The sequence below is a fragment of the Danio rerio genome, chromosome 9, assembly GCF_049306965.1.
Source record: "Danio rerio strain Tuebingen ecotype United States chromosome 9, GRCz12tu, whole genome shotgun sequence".
Taxonomy (NCBI): Eukaryota; Metazoa; Chordata; class Actinopteri; order Cypriniformes; family Danionidae; genus Danio; species Danio rerio.
In genome coordinates this window covers 20,651,088-20,672,317 of record NC_133184.1, presented here as the reverse complement: position 1 = coordinate 20,672,317, position 21,230 = coordinate 20,651,088, and the positions used below count along the sequence as shown (strand labels likewise).

General features: G+C 37.1%; 1 protein-coding gene across 1 annotated transcript in view; it reads right to left on the bottom strand.

Moving 5' to 3' along the window:
• Window positions 1-10,591: 10,591 nt before the first annotated feature.
• chmp2ba (charged multivesicular body protein 2Ba) overlaps window positions 10,592-21,230 on the bottom strand; it is an 18,382-nt gene continuing 7,743 nt past the window's right edge. The window contains exons 3-6 of the mRNA NM_001123297.1: window positions 20,303-20,497; window positions 13,360-13,462; window positions 11,118-11,224; window positions 10,592-10,723 (exon numbers count right to left, since the gene is read on the bottom strand). Of these exons, the coding sequence (NP_001116769.1) occupies window positions 10,604-10,723; window positions 11,118-11,224; window positions 13,360-13,462; window positions 20,303-20,497 (525 nt within the window). The 3' untranslated portion in view covers window positions 10,592-10,603. The remainder of the gene's footprint in view (window positions 10,724-11,117; window positions 11,225-13,359; window positions 13,463-20,302; window positions 20,498-21,230) is intronic.

Here is a 21,230-nt window from a genome sequence, read left to right as displayed (position 1 = left end):
CGAATACACTATTAATAATAAAATTAAGGAAATCCATTTTAAAGTATTAGATACAATTTACCCAGTAAAATCGTTTTTATCAAAGACATGATGGGCTTTTTTATTTTTAATTTATTAACTTCAAGAAACTTTATAATACAGTTTAGAATACAGTAAAAGAAAACAGTTCTTTCACACAATAATCACATTAGATACACAAGAAAAAGCAAAACCAAAATACAATACATTAAAAAATAAATAAATAAAAAAATTAAAATATAAAAGAAATAATGCAGTAAAAAAGATAAATAATCAAGCAGCATGAAAGATCTCATCATATTTGCTCAAGAACGAAGCACATTTCTTATTTTCTGGCAACATTTAGCTACTTTTCGGGCCGGCTTTAGCTACTTTTCATTGGAAATTGGCAACACTGGTTAAGACTAAGAAAGCTGTGTGTGTGCATTTTCTGATTCATCCTGAGGACTTAACAACAACAACCAGCATTGACAAAATGTCTGTTAAATTGCTGCACCATTTTAGGTGTTTTTGGCGAACTATCTCAGCTAAATCTGTACTAAAACAATGGGCTAAGACGATTCCTTACTCATTTTTTTTTTTTTTTAAGAGGGGCATGTTGGTTTTGAACAGTTCTAAACAGAGGCGTAAAATATGAACAAGTAATGTAGGATAATTAATCTAAATTTGCATAATGTAAAGTAAACATAAAAGAAACTTATTTTTGCAGCTTGGTCAAACTACTTATTTAAAATGAGCTAAAACAACAAGTCTTGAGATTTTGGGGGAAACATTGAATTGTTTTATATTCATTCCAGTTAAATGCTAATAGTTAATCAGTTTGTGTTGGGACAACATGATTGACCCTGCGCTAAGCTAGACCAGAAAACCGCCACACACTAATCGTAACTTAGCAACCGTGGCTACGCACAGAAGGTCTTTTAAGCTTTCAAGCATGAGAAACAAGCCAAAGTGTTGTGCATATGTGCAACTCTGATACACTGTATCCTAAATGTTTGGACAGGGTGGTGGATTTTTTTTTTTCCTTTCCAAAACCTAAAGCTCAAGTGGAGAAACACCAGCGTGGACCAAGCTGTGTGAGAAGCGCTAAATGAGCGGTGTTTAGTTGGTTTTGTTTTCGATATTCCTGACACATTAAGGGATAAACGGCAATAACTCACACCTCTTACCGTAAAAAGATCTAAACTGTGTTCCCTACAAAAATACAAAGCAGGTTATGTTTCACCGCTGTCTTATTCTTTTTTTTTTTTTTTACTCGATATTATGAGCACTGCTTCATTTAAGTCCTCGCAATAGCTGTAAGAGCGAGCACAATCCGGTCATTTTTCCATCTGTTTCAAGCTTCGAATATTTGAAATTACATATTAACAGAACAAAACCGAGATGTAATCACAACCTGAGTAATTGCGATCACCCGCAGCTGTTTTTCAGTAATTTATAACCCTCATGTCCTTGTCAGAGCTACAATTCACTGATGTTTTTGTCCGTGTTGTAGAGATTTAGGATTTAGTCATTGGTGACAACAAAATACCGGGTTAGTGTCTGGTTTTATATTTGGTGTCAGATTAATATTTGCTGGAAGGGAAAATCTATTTGTTCACTTCTATTTATACTGACTTATATCTCAATTGATTTATTCTTTCCACTTAACTGCAAATTAGAATAGAAATGGTATAAAAAGCACACAAACATACTGATAGTGGTGCTGTTCATTGTTATGGGTCAATGATGCTAATATTCAGCACAAATTTATTAATTTCCCCTTTCTGGTTGTTCTTTCTATGAATGAATGATGTAGAAGCACTGTCCATGCGCATTTCCTTGTCGGTTAGAAACGTTATATTTCATTGCACAACAATTAGTCAATCAGGCTTTTAGGCTAAAAAAGAGGTTTAATTTGTTATTATTAGATTATTTTTCAATGTCACCTCTCCTGCTGTGCATGAACTAAGCTGTTGAATGGTCAGCGTATAAGGGAGCTCGGCTAATTCAATTTTAATGAAATTATTTTTTAATTGGTTGGGTATTGTATCATGAATATACCCCTGTAATACATATGAAACCCCGCCAATCCTACACCACCCAACCCGCTCCGAGCTGGTATTAAAACGACGACCTTCCACATGGAAGGAGGCTTAAGACCATGGCCTATAGTATCTGTCGCTAGAGCACCTTCAGAGGTCAGATGAGTAAGGTTTAACCACACAGTACTTACTAGCTGGCCTCCGTTACACTCACCCCCTAAACCTCACTCCCATCCGGGTCACGGGAGCAATGAAACCCCGCCCATCCTACACCAACCAACCCGCTCTAAGCTGGTATTAAACCGGCGACCTTCCGCATGGGAGTCGGTTGCTCTTCCAAGGAGAGGCCCCCGTTGCACATACTGCAGTCCTTTTTTGTCTGGCTTTCATCGAAATCTCACCTGTTGGCCAAAAATGACTAATTATATCTCTGGAAATGTGTGACACCGGGGCATACACATTGTAATAGATGTGCCAGGCATGAAAGCTTGACAGGCGTAACAACAGTAACTAAGGAGGGCGGGGCTTAGCAAAGGGTCAATTGTGTTCAACCCAGCAAAGGGGCGCCACAAGGGGGGAAAAGTTAGGGCAATTCTAAAGGCCCATACATTTAGGGGGCCCCAGAGACATTATCAGGGGCCTGCGGAACCCCTGACCCTGCATCTTTTACAGTGAATAATCTAAAACTGCCATTAACACCTTAATAATACTAGAGTCTTATACACAATAAGGCATACCATGTGATAATTTCAAAGTAAACATAGCCAGAACGTTGAAGGATGTGGTTCACTAAAGGGCAGTTCTGCCGACCCCAACAAAGCAAGCCAAACAGAGAACAAACGAACATCATTCGAGAGCAGATCTCCAATGGCCAAAGGAATGAATGAAGAGTCTGAGCTGCAGTCCAGGATCCACAATCATCAAAGCCTGCTGGGTTTTACTGAGGGATTATTTACAGTATCATATTGCTCCTGACAGTGTTATAATGAGACACACGAGCGCTCTCAGCAGGTGATACGGCTTATGATCTATAATCATCATCTCCTTCCACCGACTGTCACAAATGCTTCCCATGTGATCTAATAATGCAATAAAATACAGTATGCTCTGTGATAATGTTGCCAGGATTTGACATCTTCAGTATACATCACAGATAAATATGATCACTGAGGAAACAATAAAAGAAATGTGTTGTACAGTGTGTATTCCAGCGGATTCAGCAGTTGACAGATTTTCCAAGTCCTGCTGTAACGCTTGCAGCAGTTCATCCACACCTCATTAAATGAGATGAAAATTAATGGACTGCACCATGCTTCGTTTAAGAAAGGTCACCGCAAACTCATTAAGACCTTATTTAAAAATCATGTTTCATTATGATGGTGAATAATGACGTCTAATTTAATGAAATATGAAACACTCTAAGAGGCCATTAGAACAATGGTAGAGGTTTAAATACAGCTTAAAGGTCTTATTTTTTGTTATCCCTTTTAAGGGATAGTTGTGGTGGCTGAGAAGTGCAAAGCAAATCAATCTTAAAATGAAAATAACTCACCTTAAATTCATCCAGGATTATTTTTCTTCAGTAGAATATAAAAGGGCACCCATTTTACCCCTTTTTAAAGATTTAATACAAGTCTTTTGTGTCTCCAGAATTTGTCTGTAAAGTTTCAGCTCAAGATAGCCATCAGATTATTTATTATACCTTTATATATCTGTGAAATTTGAGCTGTTAGGACATTGTAGCCGTTTTTGTTGCCTGTGCCTTTTATGCAAATGAGCTGGTTCTCTCTGTCTACCATTCCTACGTTTCTCAGAGCCGTAGAGATCTGTCAGTATGACTCATGCATGTAGCCTTCACGTAGATAAACAACACAGTGACAGACAAGAATGAAGCGGATCTCCCTTAATGTAAGAACTTTCCCAAATGTTATTTCATATATTTGTTGCGGAGTACATGAAAGCCTTTCTGCAATGATGAGTCACACACACAATGTCGTTATTAAGCATGCATGCGCGCGCACACAGACCTTTAGTTTTGCATTGTTTTTGAGTGGGAAATGTGACAGGATACACATTTATATATACTGCTTTATGGATTTCCGTTATGTTAATGTACAAAAAAAAAATCAGGTGCAGATGATCACAAAGAGCCGAACAGATCTTTAAATCCAAACTGCTTTGCACACGTCCTGTTTTGTGAATATGATTGTACGTTTTACAGAGGCCAGATAGAAAGTGCTGTGCAGGTAAACCTCACTCCTCTGACCTCTAAAGGTGCTCTAGCGACATACGCCAGAGGCTATGGTTTTTAGTCTCCTTGGTAGAGCAACCGACTCCCATGCGGAAGGTCGCGGTTTGATACCAGCTCGGAATGGGTTGGGTGGCGTAGGACCGGCAGGGTTACATACGCATAGCTACGGAGACATGTTAATACAATCAATCAATTCTTCTCTATTGATGTTAGTTTGACGGCATCAGCCAAATATGATTGGATCACCTGTTCAATTCAGAAATGCATGTTTAACACCAGATATTCACAAGTATGAAGTAGTTTTATTAATTAGAAAATCAAATCAAACTGTACATTTATTTACACACTATTGGTTAGCATGAAAACTATTTTGGAATATATCTGCAGACTGGCCTTGACTATTGATAACTAATGATGACTCTTATGTTGTGTTCACACAAGACGTGGTATGCGGGAATAAATCCTGTGAACATTTTGAGTTGATTCACTTCATTCGCACTACAAATTTGCTTTATTTGCATGGCAAATTAACTTCACAATAGACACAGATTTACATCATGGGCAGGGCTTCTGTCTGCCCAATGACTCTAGCTTCATTGCTAAATGGCTATCATGGATTTTATTGAGAGAATAGCTGTGCTTTATGTGCTTTAGTAAGATGATAAATAGCATAGATTCGTTTGACGCCATGTCTGAATCCACTAGATCCTTTCAGAGGTGCACGCAGCTCTATGCGTTCATCAGCTTCTCCAGAAACTCTACCTGGATGATGGAGGCTTTCAGCAGTGCTTTAGTCTGAGCCGAGCCCAGTTTGATGGGCTGTTGTCTGATGTCAACAAGAAGGTGTCATATTCATGTCCATTCTAGAACAAGCTCCTGATTGAGTAATGTGGTGGGAATCTCTGCTAAAGATCAGATTTTGCTGATCAAACACACAACACACTTAATCACATCATTAGCATCGCAAGATGTCTATTTGTGTCTTTGGATTGACTTAACATGTAAATCATACGTGCTTGATGCTTTATCCACATTTAGTGTAAACGCACCATGAAACGGCAGTCTCTAAACTCATATAGTTTATTCCAAATCAACTACACGAGTTACTAACATGGTTAGCTCGTTCTACACAAGATATTATGTCAGTAACTCAGTTTTCTTAAACAGTATTGTCAATACTTCAACCAGGGGTCTCATTTATAAAACTTTGCATAGAACCCGTAATAAAACTGAATGTAAGCCAAAATAAATTTTCATTTGTTTATTAATAATCATGGCTCCGGGGCGAAAGTGGCGCAGTAGTGTTGTCGCCTCACAGCAGAAGTTTGCATGTTCTCCCTGCGTTTGCTTGGGTTTCCTCCAGGTGCGTGGGTTTCCCCCACAGTCCAAAAACATGTGGTACAGGTGAACTTGGGAGGCTAAAATTGTCCGTAGTGTATGTGTGTGTGAATGAGTGTGTGTGGATGTTTCCCAGAGATGGGTTGCGGCTGGAAGGGCATCCGCTGTGTAAAAACGTGCTGGATAAGTTGGCGGTTCATTTCGCTGTAGCGACCCCGAATTAATAAAGGGACTAAGCCGACAAGAAAATTAATGAATGAATGAATAATCATGGCGATGCAGTGGCGCAGTAGGTAGTGCTGTTGCCTCACAGCAAGAAGGTTGCTGGTTTGAACCTCGGCTAGGTTGGCGTTTCTGTGTGGAGTTTGCATGTTCTCCCTGCATTCGCGTTTCCGACCCGATTTTGTACATACGCCACGTTTATAAATGAGACCACAGAATACTACAAAGAACTAGCAAATAGCACTCACCAATTGCTTTTAAACAGCACGTTTGGATCAGTAGCTATATTTGGGCAGGGCTTTCACCTAAATTGACCCAGTTTTTCTAGAAACTGTATAGAATATAGATTGTTTTTTTTTTTATTCAAGGTAATAGTAAAATCATGTTGGGGTCTATCTTGCATACAGTACACTACCTGACAAAAGTCTTGTCATCGATCCCAGTTGTTAGAGCAACAAATATTAACATGACTTCTAGTTGATCATTTAGAAAAGTAGCAGAAGGTAGATTTCTCTGATGTATCATCTGTTGAACTGCATCCCAATCATCACAAATACTGCAGAAGACCTACTGGAACCCACCTGGACCAAAGATTCTCATAGAAATTAGTCAAATTTGTTTGGAATAATCATGGTTTGGGGTTACATTCAGTATGGGGGGGATTGTGAGAGATCTACAGAGTGGATGGCAACATCAACAGCCTGAGGTATAAAGACATTTGTGCTGCCCGTTACATTACAAACCACAGCAGAGAGCAAATTCTTAAGCAGGATAGCACTCCTCATACTTCAGCCTCTACATCAAAGTTCCTGAAAGCAAAGAAGGTCAAGGTGCTCCAGGATTGGCCAGCCCAGTTAACAGACATAAACATTATTGAGCATGTCTGGGGTAAGATGGAGTCCTGCAAGAACACTTTCTTTGCCATTCCAGATGACTTAATTAATGTTATTTGAGTCATTGCAGAGCTGTATGGATGCAGTCGTCCAAGCTCATGGGAGTCAAAATTCATTTTTTCCACTGCACCATGACTTTATATTCTATGCTGTACATTATCCCTGTTATGTGACAAGACTTTTGTTTAAGCAAAGTCAGACATTAATGTCCTAATTAAATAATTAAAACGCAAGGCATTATCATATTTTATTTGGGTAAAATAAGCATAATCTAGAGGCCTTTGCCTTTCATATAAGCCACTTCTGATCCCAAGTTTTGGATAGGCAACAAGACTTTTGTCAGGTAATGTATTTAAACCATATGAAGTTAAAACTTTATATTAAACATTGTAAACGCTGGCATGATTCAAATGACCACTGTAAAACTACTGTTTGTCTAATTTAGTTCGTACCATACACCTCAGCAAACATAAGGGTCTGTTTGCATTGTTTCACAGTTGATCAAACTTCTTTACAGTATCATTATAGTATCAGCAAAAGATTCTCATGCAGAAAATGATTGTAAGTATGAGAGCAAGTAATACTGAATTGATACCAAACCTCACTGCAATCGTAACTCATTGACTTATTTCTTCAAGTCATACACAACCTAAAAAGACAGAAATACATACCATGGACATTTTAAGACTGTAACATAACACAGTACCTTAGATGATTAGCCCTATCACAATAGAAATTTCAAAGTTTTCCAAAAGGTGCATATTTGTATAGCACAGCCACAGTATTAGCACCGGTTAAGATAAAAGTGAAGCATGTTGTTTGTGCACACTAGCGGCATCAAACTAATTTGCTAACAGATCCTGTATGATTTTCTATTGTGCATTCTAAAAGGTTTGCATCCATACATATACCATTTCCAGATGGTGTTAAAGTGGTGTAATACATATATCACACCTATGTGTGACACTGTAAACAAACTCAGAGCTGCAGGATACACTAAAATCACAGAAAAATGTAGTAAGCATGTGCAGACAAAGCAAGGCTGCATTCAAGTCCAATTTGTTAAGCCCTTCATGCGCTAACTTCACTCCATCTTGCTGAGTTGGATGTATGTCATTGATTACCTTACCTTACAGTGTCCACTCATAGCACTGTGTTTGAATCGGGTCTAAATGGAATGCCATAAACCCTTGACACTTGGGAACTACTGTTGTGACTTCACAATTGGAGTGGACATACTGTATGAAGCCGACTCGATTCCTAGAGTCAAAACTGAGAAATCGAGGTTATCTCCATGTAAGCATCCCTCATTTACTTGCAGAAGTGGAACACACTTTAAAATGGCGGCAGAGATACTTTTAAGGGAACCAATGACGGTAAGTGTGCTATTATGGTGGAGTGTAACGCAGCGCAATTTCTTCTTAAGCTTGCCGAGTATAGACAAACAGGACACCATGGTGGATTTTAAAATATCTGACACGTGTAACGGTTAAGTTGATAAAGTATTACAAAAGTATATTGAAGGCAAGCCTGAAATCATAAGCCTAAAATGCACTAAAGGAGGGAGACTAAACGGCTAAAGGAGGGAGACTAAAATCTCCATTTAATTGCTAGGACATGCTTCATGTGACCAGGTTAGCGTTGCAGATTTTCCAACTATGGGTAATATACTGTAGGCATTTTCATGTCCCCATAGTAAGAAAATTTCTGGTATCGTTAGGTATTGCTGTATTAGCGCTAATAAACTTAGCAGTGCCTGCAGCACAATCACAGCTCTGTAGTCCACTATTCTAATTGTTACTAGCTGTTATGCTGCATTCAGGTCCTTGTGGGAATTTCCTACTTACGAGTTCGTAATAATCACGTCGGGTGTGCTAGAGTCACTTTCGTCGGCACAAGATGGTATCGTACCTACTTTTGATAAATGACTCTAAAATACAGCAGGTTTTGTTAACTTTGCTTAATACTCGGCTGTCTGGAATACTCATTTCTGATTGGTCAGTCGTGATATTCCAATGTATGCTATTCTGATATAGCAACCGCTAAATAACACAGGCTCATCCGGAAACGTTCAAATACTTACATCCACATTTATATGTACTGTATCGTTTAATAAACTATTATGTCTAAGTCCAATGTTTTGGGTCTAATTTTTATGTTTTGTGGCAAGTAGTCATGTAATTAGCAGGATAAAGTACATCCAAAATGGTTGTTTTCACAAAATAAAGCCCTTCAGTCTTGTACAACAAACCTATCTGTCTTTTTTTCTGCGATAACAATATTGTGGATGTACTTTATACCTAAATTATGGAAAACAAAGAGCAAATTTGCATCGTTGTTTTTTTGTCACTGACAACACACAAGAGTTAACTTGCAACCAAAGAAAATTTTGAGTTTCCCTACTCGTTATAACCACATTACGGTAGCGTTCTTTATACGTTTTATATAAAGTTACTGTAACACACCATCACATGCAGTTTTCTTCCTTCTCCTGGTCATGTTGTACTGTGACGACATTGTTTCCAAAAAGTGGAAACTATCGACATGGCTATGCAAGGGGTGGCATTTTGAGATTCTGTAACGCAGTCTTCAACCTGTTTTAAAATGTGTTCCAGGACACCAGCAACACAAATAGGCTATTAAACAATTGCTCTGTGGATGGGGGTCTGAGTCAATATCAGCATACAGTACTTGTATAGCTGCGAAGTACTGGTGGGGATCACTAATCACTGTAACTTGATCTAAATATTTTTTTTAAGTCCCAATGATTAATTTTAATTTTCCTAATTTAAACAGACAAAATATTTTACATTTCTCCCTATAAAATGAAGTTATTAAAATCTTACAGATGTTTTTGGTAATTAATAATAATAACTATTAGCGCAGTAAGTTAAAGAATAATGCAACTATATAAGTCAGCAAAACATGCACTGTTCTAGGGGTTTTTGGACATTTTTTTAAACAAATCTTGCATTTGCCTTTGACATTAGCATTAATTTTCATCAACATCCTAACTCAAGCAACTGCCAAAAACATACTAATTTAAGAAATGTTCACCTTGTTTGTCAGGTTCTAATGATAAAAGTAGTCTGATGATAAAATTAACTGTCTGTTTGGTTTCTACAACTTTTGTTGAGGAGCAAAAAATCTTCCATGAACCACAGAGTAAACAAAAACGAACACAAAAAGCGAAAAAGAAAAAAAACATCATTAAAATAGAACGATAATTATGGATATGGACTGAAACAAAAAAAAATTATTGTGATACTTTTTTAAATCACAAAGCGCTTATTGAGTTTGAGCTCCATGCTAACAGCAACTCCACTGTAAAAAGTGATAAGTTGATTTTACTTAAAAAAAGGAGTAAACATATTGCCTTAAAATAATTAAGTCAATAAACTGTGCATAATTCTAAAAATACTTTACTTAATTTCAAAACTTTTTAAGTAAAGTCAATTTGTTGCTTTTAAGGCAATGTATTTACACACTTTTCTAAAGTAACAAATCACTTTTCACAGTGTCCAATGTCTATTGTTATTGTAATGTTATGTGCTTTGTATTGTAATACAGTCTCACTTACTGCCAGTCAATCTGAAATGGTCAACCCCAGCTTACACAGACTCCAATTACATTCGGAGCCACCAGAGGCACAAAAACGACACACTTCACCTTCAAACTCAAAACATGCAGCAGATTTGGAGAACTTGTCAGTTTGTGCTCATGTCTGACCAACAAATACATTTCAGTGGCCCATTTCGATACTCTAATAAGAGTATGTTTGTTGACATATTTTCCCTCATTTAGTACTTGGACATGTCCTGATCCCACTATGAACTCCTCAGTCTCTTGGCTGTGATTTAGTCCATTCCCAGAGCCTTCAGCTGTCTCTCGATCTCAGCGTCTGAGATGGTGGCTGTTTTAGACTTTGCAGGGGAAGCACCAGGGAGAATCTTTCCTGTTGATGGAGCTCTTACCATCTGCCGAAATAACAACAATTGCAGCCTTTTATTAGATCAGTAAAACTTGAGATTTCACAGTTCACCTGCTGCCGAAACTCCAGCCTCGGTTTAATTGTTTTGAGGAATAGACGTGGCACTATTCAAATATGATAATTGTTGATACCAAATGTTCTATAAAACTCAGCCCACGCATTTTGTTTTGGGAAAAGTAAGATGAGGAATCTGTGGGATATGGTAATATGAGTATTACATATTGGCCCAAGGGAGAACACATCTGCTGCAATCACATCCGATGATTGTGAATCTCATGAATGTAAAGAAAGGCCTACAGTAATCACAGGCACAGCCAGAGTCCAGCCATCTGCTGAGCAGAGCCGCCGGAGCGAGAAAACACAGAGAGAAAACATTTCACCTTTCCGGAGATCTCTATGCCGATCTCATCCAGCACCTGGTTCACGATGTCCTGGCATTCTTCCTCATCTGCCGATTCATCAAAAATCTCATCCAGCGTACTGTTGACTGAGGACACAAAGTTGTACAGTTTGGTTAGATTCAACCAAATAAATCAATCACTAGATCTGTGATTCTCCGGTAGATTTAATTTAGATGTGACTTAAAGAGGCAAAACGTGTAATTCAGAAATCCTTGTTATTAGCGACACCAGTATGTCACAAGTATGTCTCATGTCTTTGGACTGTGGGATGAAACCGAAGTACCTAGGGGAAACCTATGCAAACATGGGGAGAACATGTAAACTCCACACAGAAATGCCGACTGGCCCAGTTAAGACTTGAACCAAAACAAAGATAGGGAGTAAAGTTATGTTATGTTAAATTTGGAATAATCTGATTGGCTATCTAATGATTAATGATAGGGACCAGCCTCGATCAATCATATCACATGCTACTCTCGAAATTAGTGTGTAAAACTTAACTTCAGCAATATACAGATGATCATTTCTTGTCATCGTTTGCTCACTAAAAGATTTGAAACTACTTGAGTATGAGTAAATGATGAAGTATGTCTTTTATTTAGGCCAGATCAACACTAATATGTTTTCCTTTAAAATGAATCTGTTTCTCTCTATTTTAGCCTCCCGTCCACCCTGAGGTGCCGTTTTCATTTTCATTTTTCAGATTTCACTCAAGGTGGTGTTTTCGAGTCAGTGTGGACTGTGAAATTTTCAAAAACGAAACCTTTTTAGTCATATGAAAAAAAAAAATATCCAAAAATGTGGACAGCATTTTTAAAGGTTAATGACAGTTACATGATACAAATTGCTTTTCTTCAACAGACACAGAATGTTTACTCCGAGCTGTTGTGTAGCATGTCTGTCTATATTCTCATACACATAAATGTTGTGTTATTCAACAACTCCATCTCACTGTCAGCCCGTTTAAAAACCTGATATATTTTCTTGACATATTTCTGCAGCATTTTGGTCAGAAAGGAAATAAAATGGACACAATTTACAGGGCAACAAGGTGGCACAGTGGGTAGCGCTCTTGACTCACAACAAGAAGGTCGCTGGTTCGAGCTTTGGTTGGGTCACTTCTGTGTGGAGTTTGCATGTTCTCCCCGTGTTTGCTTGGGTTTCCTCCGGGTGCTCCAGTTTCACATTCCAAAAGACATGCGCTATGGGTGAATTGGGTAAGCTGAATTGTCCATAGTGTATGTGTGTGAATGGAAGTGTGTGGGTGTTTCCCAGTGATGGGTTGCAGCTGGAAGGGCATAAACATAAAACATTGGTTGGATAAGTTGGCGGTTCATTCCACTGTGGCGACCCCAGATTAATAAAGGGACTAAGCTGAAAATAAAATGAATAAATGATGACACGTTTTACACGCCTTGCTCAGTGTGGATTGCTAACCTAGTGTGGACAAAAAGACATCAAAGTCGAAACTTTACAATCAAAGCGACATTTTCCTAGAAACCATTCTGTCTATTAAAGGTGCACGGAGGAGTATATGAGTATTGGACAGAGTGCCAAATCACACACGCAGCCAATCAGCAATAAAAGGCATGTCTAGTACTTATAGCAAGGTTCTCAAAAAGGAGCGAGGTCTTGTTGGATTATTGCTGTGTCTGTTTTGGTCCTTTCAAATATGGCAAAATTCTCTTAGTGCCCATTTTAATACTTTTTAAAGTTTTTTTTCCTCTAAAATCTATTAGTAAAAAGCAAAAACTCTTTAAAAAAACATTTAAAAGCTCTTTAACTCCAAATTTGGAATGTTTGGCTACAGCATGGACAAGAACGTCTGCTGTAAGGTTCAGCTACTAAAAAACTTCCACAGTGCCAAAACTGTTAATTGCACAATGATGAATTTCAAGTCTCATGTTGTCTGTAGCCAAAATTTGGCAGCACAGAACACACTGTGTGCACAAACCATGTCTGGTTGCTGTAGTTCAGCCAGCTTTAATGTGTTTTGTTTCATATTATTTTACTTTATGCAATTTTATTCTTGGTTTTTGAGGATATAAAATTATTTCTAAAATAATTAATCTGGCTGCTACTCCAAATTGTTCCAAATTTGATTGCGTATATAGGATTTGTTGTACAGCCAAGGACAAATGTGAAGAAGTCATTTTATCCAGATTTATCTGTATCCTATTTCATCTACCTTTTGAGAGGCGGCTGCTCTAGAAAAACTTACGCATGTCCTCCGTCATTCCCATTTTCATGTTCTCCTTTTGAAAGTCCTGCATCGTCTGGAGCGTCTTTTTGGGGTCCATCCTTTTATTGACAGTCTGCATGGTCTAAGAGACAGAAAGAGTTCAAGCATCCATCACATTCCTGAAGAATAAATAGAGCATCCTTACGGTGCACAAAACGGTCATAAAAATAACACAAGCCCTGACAAAAATCCGCCACGGATGAATACATTTCGAATGCAGCTCAACATAAATTTCGACATCGCTCCATTTGGTGAGCAGGGGGAGTACAGTAAGTAGATGACACAGGACATAAAACTAGGTCGCACTGAGAGAGTGTGTTTTACTGTCCCTCCGGGTCTCCACACACACTCACAGGAAGAGTCCTATCTGATTACACAGAATTATTTACACACTGCCTCATTATCCTCCATCTCATATCTATTACACCAGACACCTCCATATGACTGACTACAAATCCCATGATACAATAACAATCAGGTGAGGAAATATTAATGGCTTCCTTCCTCATGCAATATGAATTAGATACAGACAGGAGAAATCTTTTGTGGGAGCACAAGAATGCAGAAAAAACAAAAGCCCATCAATGTGCAGTCAGAGACTGAATTTAATTGCCGTTTTTTGTGAAGCCACTTCATGCCTGGTAAAGATAAGACACACTTTGTGAAGTGTGTGCATTTGAAGTGCACACTGTCTAATTAGAAGTATTTCTGAAATTTCGAAATTCAAAACTTTTTTTCTCAATATAATGGTATTAAATAATTCAATAATTCTTGGAACTTTCTTCTTAAATTTCACAACTTTAACTTATTATTTTTTAGTTTAACTCAAAGTGAAAATAAAATGTCTAAAAAAAAACTCACTGGCAATAATTAAAAGCAAAAAAAAAACATTATTTATAAATTTATTAATAAATTTATTTATTTATAAAAATAAAGGCTTAACTAGGTTAATTAGGTTAACTAGGCTGGTTAGGGTAATTAGGCAGGTTATTTTATAACGATGGTTTGTTCTTTAGACTATTGAAAAAAATATATAGCTTAAAGGGGCTAATAATTTTGTCCTTAAAAAGGGTTTTAAAAAATTAAATACTGGCAAGGCAAGGCAAACTTTATTTATAGAGCCCAAACACAGAAGGCTCGATCCCCTTTTATATTGCAGCGAGACCGAGGGACAGACAAAAGAAACTGTTTATGGCATCTTAACGGTCTACAAGCTGTATAAGGCCTAATAAGTTCACTGACATAGGCCAGGGCTGAATTGTGCAATGCTTTATCAGTGAAAAGAAGGATTTTAAAATCAACTCTGAATTTTATAGGTAGCCAGTGCAATGAGGCGAGGACAGGGGGATATGAACTCTTTTCTCAGTTCCTGTTATTAATCTGGCGGCAGCATTTTGGACCAACTGTAGCCGAGACAGTGTTGACTGAGGTAGACCAATGTACAAAGAGTTGCAGTAGCCTAAACGAGAGGAGATTAAAGCATGTGTTACGATTTCTAAATCTTTTTTTTTTTAGAAAGAAACGGTTTAACTTTTGACACCAATCCAAGCTGGAAAAAAAACTGCTCTTCACAACTACATTTACATTTTTGTCAAACAGCAAAAGTGGATTAAATATAACTTCGAGATTCTTGGCAAGATTGTGCAGATTGTCATTTAGGAATCCTAACTGAGTTTTAATTGAATCGTTGGTAGCAACAGGACTTAATAATAACACTTCTGTTTTATTTTTATTTAGTTGCAGAGAGTTATTATTGTCAGTTAGGCATAAGAAAATGTGTTCTAATTATAAATCGTTTCCTAGTTTGATAGGAAATATATAGTTGGAGATCATCAGCATAGCAGTGGTAGTTTATGTTATGTTTGCAGAGTATTGAGCTTAAAGGAAGCATGTAAAGGGAAAATAAAAGAGGGCCAAGAATAGATCCTTGTGGAACACCACAATGAATTGGTTTAGGTGGTGAAAGAAAAGGATCCAATATTTACAGAAATCGATCTCCCCTTTAGATATGAGGAGAACCACTGTAAGGCAAGGCCCTGAACCCCAACAACACACTCAAGTCCTATCAATAAAATGTTGTATCAAAAGCAGCGCTTAGGTCTAAAAGTATCAAAATCGCAGATGACCCAGCATCAATGGAGTGTAAAATGTCACTTGTGACTTTTCAGTAGTGCAGACTCAGTGCTGTGTTTTGCTCTAAAACCAAATTGAAACAGGTTTAAAATATTAAAAATGTCCTGATATAAGGTCAATTGTGAAGGTTAAATTTTTTTCTAAAACTTTTGAGATAAATGAGAGCTATGATAGATATGAGCCTGTAGTGGTCAGGCACAGCAGGATCAAGATGAGGCCTCTTTAATACAGGCTGTACAACAGTTTAAAGACATCTGGAAAAACCCCGTTTATTAAAGACCTGTTTATCACGGATAAGAGGGAAGGGCAGATTGTATCTAAAACCTCTCTAAATAGACGGCAAGGCAGTACATCTGAAAGACCTAGGGGGAATTTCATCTAAGAAATTATATTAAGTAGCTGAGAAGAAGATACAGGCTGAAAATTTGTGAAACTGCTGGATGGAGGGACTAAGTTAGAGGTATCCATGTCGGTGAGAAATAGGTGTGATTTATTATCTTGTATTTTCTGAGCAAAAAAAGTCAGAAAACTTTATGCCTGTCTCCAGATTGACAACAGGAACAGAGCACACAGTTGGGTTAAGAACTGAATTAATAGTTTTAAAAAGGACTTTTGGCTTACTTGCACTATTAGCAATCAAATTAAAAAAAAAAAAAAATAGATTTAGCCTCACTGACCGAGTCTTTATATGTATTTAAGCAGTCTTTTAAAATCTGGTAAGAAACCTGAAGCACATCCTTTTTCCATCTTTATATCATGCTCTGTGTTTGTCATAAAGTCATCTGTGCTCAATGCTCAGGTGTTGTATCAAACTCTGACCTTCTGACAAATCTGACTCTTCGTCACACAGTGCCTTGAGTTAGTTTCAAACTCACAGCTGTTCATCGTAAACCTTTCATCGATTCATCAATTTTCGATCAAATAACGAACATGGAAGCGTTGTCTAATTGACAAGCAGTACTTACATGTGTTAAAAAAAAAAATTTAAATGCCAAATAGGACTCTATTTTTCTAAAGTAATACTATCTGTACTTAGCTTTTTGCTTGTACTGTGGCTCTGAACTGTCACAACACCTCTCACTCAAAATGCCATTTCGGACATTACATATTTGTACATTACTGTAACAACTTTTTCTCCAAGAACATTTGAGCTGGTTTCAGTCCTTAGTTCTTTCATTTTCATTTGACTTAAAATATATTTAATAAACTTTTTTGTAAATTAAGTCCCATTTTTTAATTTAATCTATTATTTACAGTCAAGTTTATGTTAATTTGCTATGCAAAAGAAAAAGAAATGATTTATTTCTGGCATGCTATAAAATCATGAATATAGGTCTATATGATCAATTTTGAAATTATAGCTTTTTTGCTTTGAGCAGGCTATTCGGTTTATAAGTTCAGTAAGTTATTCAGTCATAGGGACTGAATGAAATTGCCATTACAGTGGGAAAAATGGATACAATTCTTTAGTTTCTACATTTTTTATTCTGGTATAAAAGAATTCTGGTAATGAGCACAGTGTGAATAAACACACAGAGAACATAAGATCTTCCTAAATGCAGATTAGAAACTATAAAACTGGGTCACAATAAGAGCGGTGCGGAAAGGAGCTCCTCAACGACATGATAATTAAACCCTCTTTAAGGATTCTTTTGAAGCTCTTTGCAACATAAGGGATTTTGTTTTTCTCAGCACTTCCTGGGATAAAATCAGGCTACATGTGAATAATACAGAGCCATCTGTGGTGGAGAACTGGCAATGTTTTAAGGTTCCAGTATAGCCTTATATACAGAATTTAAAGGTGTTTCTTTTTAATGGGCTTTCGCCTGGCTCTACAGTTATTTGATTTCCATCTGAATGATGCGACATATTTTTCGACTAGAATTTTCTGAACAGAATTCCACTAAACACAATATAAACAGTGAAAAAAAATGCATAATCATGTAGAGACAGAAATTACATTTAAATGAGACAAATAACATAAGGCTATTTTGTTTTTTGTAATAAAAGGACGAAGTATATTTCTATTTTGAAAGCAAGACATAAATTAAATTTTGAGTTTTGATTTGTTTTGTATTGGTGCTATATAGAATATAAAGTTAAATAAATTGACTTTCAATTGGGCAAGGGTGCCATTTTGTGAGGGCAAGGGGAAATCACTGCGTTTAGCATAGTTAATGGAGACATAACCCTTGAAACAGCTGAATGGTGTAAAATGTTAAGCAGCCAAGTATGGCATCCTCATATAACGCCATTCAAGCACAAAGTTAGAGCCTACTCACACTATGCCATCCGTACCGTGCCCAGGCCCGTTTCCTGGATCGTTTGAGAAGTGTGAGTGCGCTTAATCGCGCTCAAGCACGGTTCACTTGGCCGGCCCTGTCCCGGTTGGAAGAGGTGTGCCTGAGCACGGATCACTTGGGCTTTGGCGCGGTACGCTTGTGTGTGAGTGCAAAACGCGCCAAAGCCCGAAACCGAAAGCGAGACGTGACTTTTAAGGGACTGTTTGCTATGGATTTATTAATCATTCTTACTGTTCAGCAAACTGCCGTAGTTTATTAAAGACGCAAACTCCTCACAGCACGCCAGCTGCGCGCCTTCAGCAGACCTCCTCATTCCTGCAGCACGAAAGCTTTATGATTGTTTTTGAGCGCCAAAAGTGGCGGATCTGTTCGGCGAAATATCTGACTGCGTGTCCCTGCATCACTAAGGACTGTTTGGCGAAATATTTGACGGCATATCAAACGACTGAAACGATATAACTAGAGAAATCTCCACTGTGCTACTGAGAGCGTATGGCAAGCCGTTTTAGCATTTAAACCTTGTTCTGACTATCCATAAATATATTTAGAGATATAATTATATTTTGACTAGTCATAATTATAATTCGACTAGTCAGAATGACAATTAGAGATATCTGCAATTACAATTGTACTAGTACGAAATCAGATTGGAGATATCTGCAAATATATTATGACTAGTCATATTCCTCCCTTGACTTCCATTGAAAAATATTTGCAGATATCTCTAAATGAGTTTTGACTAGTCAAAAATCCAATTCAAGATATCTACAACTGTAATTCGACTATTAGTAAATTAATTAGAGATATCTTCAAATATATTTGTAAATATCTCTAAATATGACAAATTAAAGACATCTCCAAATGTATTATGACTAGTAAAAACTCAGTTAGAGATATCTCTAATTACAATTGTGACGAGTCAAAACTCATTTAGAGATATCTGCAAATATTTTTCAATGGAAGTCAATGGAGGAATATGACTAGTCATAATATTTTTGCAGATATCTCCAATCTGATTTCCTACTAGTACAATTGCAATTGCAGATATCTCTAATTGTTATTCTGACTAGTTGAATTATAATTATGACTAGTCAAAATGTAATTAGAGATATCTCTAAATATATTTATGGAGTCAGACCAAAGATTTAAATGCTAAAAAGGCTTGCCATAGAGAGCGCTTCTGAACAGCGCAGCAGCGATGACGTAAGCGTGCCGAGGCCCGATATGGTGTGAGTGCGGGCCGTCGGGGGAGACGGGAGGGGGGACAAGCGTGCTTTGGCCCGGTTCGAGGCAACTGTACCTAGTGTGAGTACGGCCTTAAACCTAATACTAAAATAAACCTAAAAATGTTTACACTAAGCCAAATATCAAATTCCCTTTCTATGTTTCTATGACAAGAATCCTTGATAAGGAAAATATATTATATTAAATTTCCATGATTTTCAATGTTTAGACCTTTTAATCAACCAAAACTTTTTTAATATTCCAGAAATTGCAAGATCCATACTAATCTGCTGCTTCTGAACACAGTTTTAAAAGCACTGCTGCACACTACACAAGAGGAGATGTATAGATGGAGTTAGAATTGAAATATAATACATTTCATATACAATTATAAATGTATCAATGTTTTCTTTAAAAAATAAAGCAGACAAATAGTACATACATAAAAGTAAAAGATTATCTTCACTTATCTTAGATGTTGTTTTCACATGATGTATCTAAAAATGCACTGCAGATTGGCAACACAAATGACACTAGTGATGGCTGCTTTTAAAGCACATCTTTTGTTTCGAATCCGTGGTTTCAAACCATGAATTAAATTAGCAAAATTACATGATTTCAGTAATCAGGGATTCAATATGTTTTTAAAAAATTGCACGTGGTTCACTACATGGGTGCAATCTGTGTAATAGTATATATCTGTAAGATATATAATCTTAAGCCTGTGCACCAAATGGAGTTTAATGACAAAACTATGTATATATAAAGAGTATAAACTGTCTATTATAAGAAATAAATCAGTAAGATGCTAGTTTTAGATATCACTACAGTTCGTTTAAAGTACAAACCAGCATTTTCTCCAAAAAAAAAACAATGGGCCTGATTTATAAAATTGGCATAGAAACCTTCCTGAATGTTCACCAGAATAAATGTATTTATTAATGATTATGGCTCATATGATGATTTAAACAGGTTCAAGTCAAAATTGAAGTTAAATATGTTTACTTACAGTTTATTTACATTCTTTCGTCAAGTAATTTTTTTTTATAGACCACAACTTTTCATGTGGGAAGTGGCATACGCACATTTCCGCCCCTATTTTGTGCGTACGCCTCGTTAATAAATGAGACCCAATGTGTTGCCTCTGTAGCGCAGTGAATCTTGGAAAAGTTTGGGCCACAAAGGATGCGTTGGTTGCATTCTGTAGACCTCCAGAAACAGATGCAGAAATGCAGATTAATTCAGCAGTTTGAGCTTCTTACCTTCGCTGTGGTGGACATGGCTCCTGCCATCTTCATCTGAGAGTTCATGACTTTGGTCTGCGTGGACATGGATGTGACTTTAGAGCTCACAGCGTAGGTTCGGTTCTTTTGTTTTCGAAGCTGTACGAGCTGTTTGGCTAATATTTTGCAGGCTTCACGGTTTCCAGTCTTGGCCATTTTTTTGATTTCCATTTCCTGTTAACAATAAAAAACAAAACTAAGTCTAGAACAAACCAATACATAACCCAGAGGGACAGAGAAATCAAGCAGTGTCATTTTATACTGATGTGTAACTACTGTATAGTTGTCACAATACTGGAATTTGGTATCAATTAATTATGAAATTTTAAAAATGTACATTCCCCGCTAACATTTGAGCACTGTTGAGCGCGTTCTTAAACAGCGCTGATTTGCCATTGTGTTCAGGTGCTCAACAGAAATGACTGTAATTGGCCGTGAAGGTCATCAGTTCATCAAACTCACCACTGTTCATTGTGTGTAACCACAGATACAGAGACACTGGAGCATTTTAAAGCCATGATTCATCAGTGGATCGCTCCTTTTTCAGCTTATAGACAAACCAGCTGATCGATGTGATGGCAAAAAATGGCAAATCAGCAGTGAGTGTTCAAGAACGTGCTGAACAGCGCTCAAATGTTAGTGGGAAATGGAAATTTTTTTTTTTAGTATCGATTGGTACCAAATTCCACTATCTTGATAACCACAAACTACTGTAGTTTTTAATTACAGTTTAGTTTTTTTTTTTTTTTTTTTTATATTTCTTGTGATTTCTTGTAAAGTTAAAGTGTTAGTAATAAATTAATTTGTTTTTGTAAATTATTGATTTAATAATTCATTCATTCATTTTCTTGTCGGCGTAGTCCCTTTATTAATCCAGGGTCGCCACAGCGGAGTGAACCGCCAACTT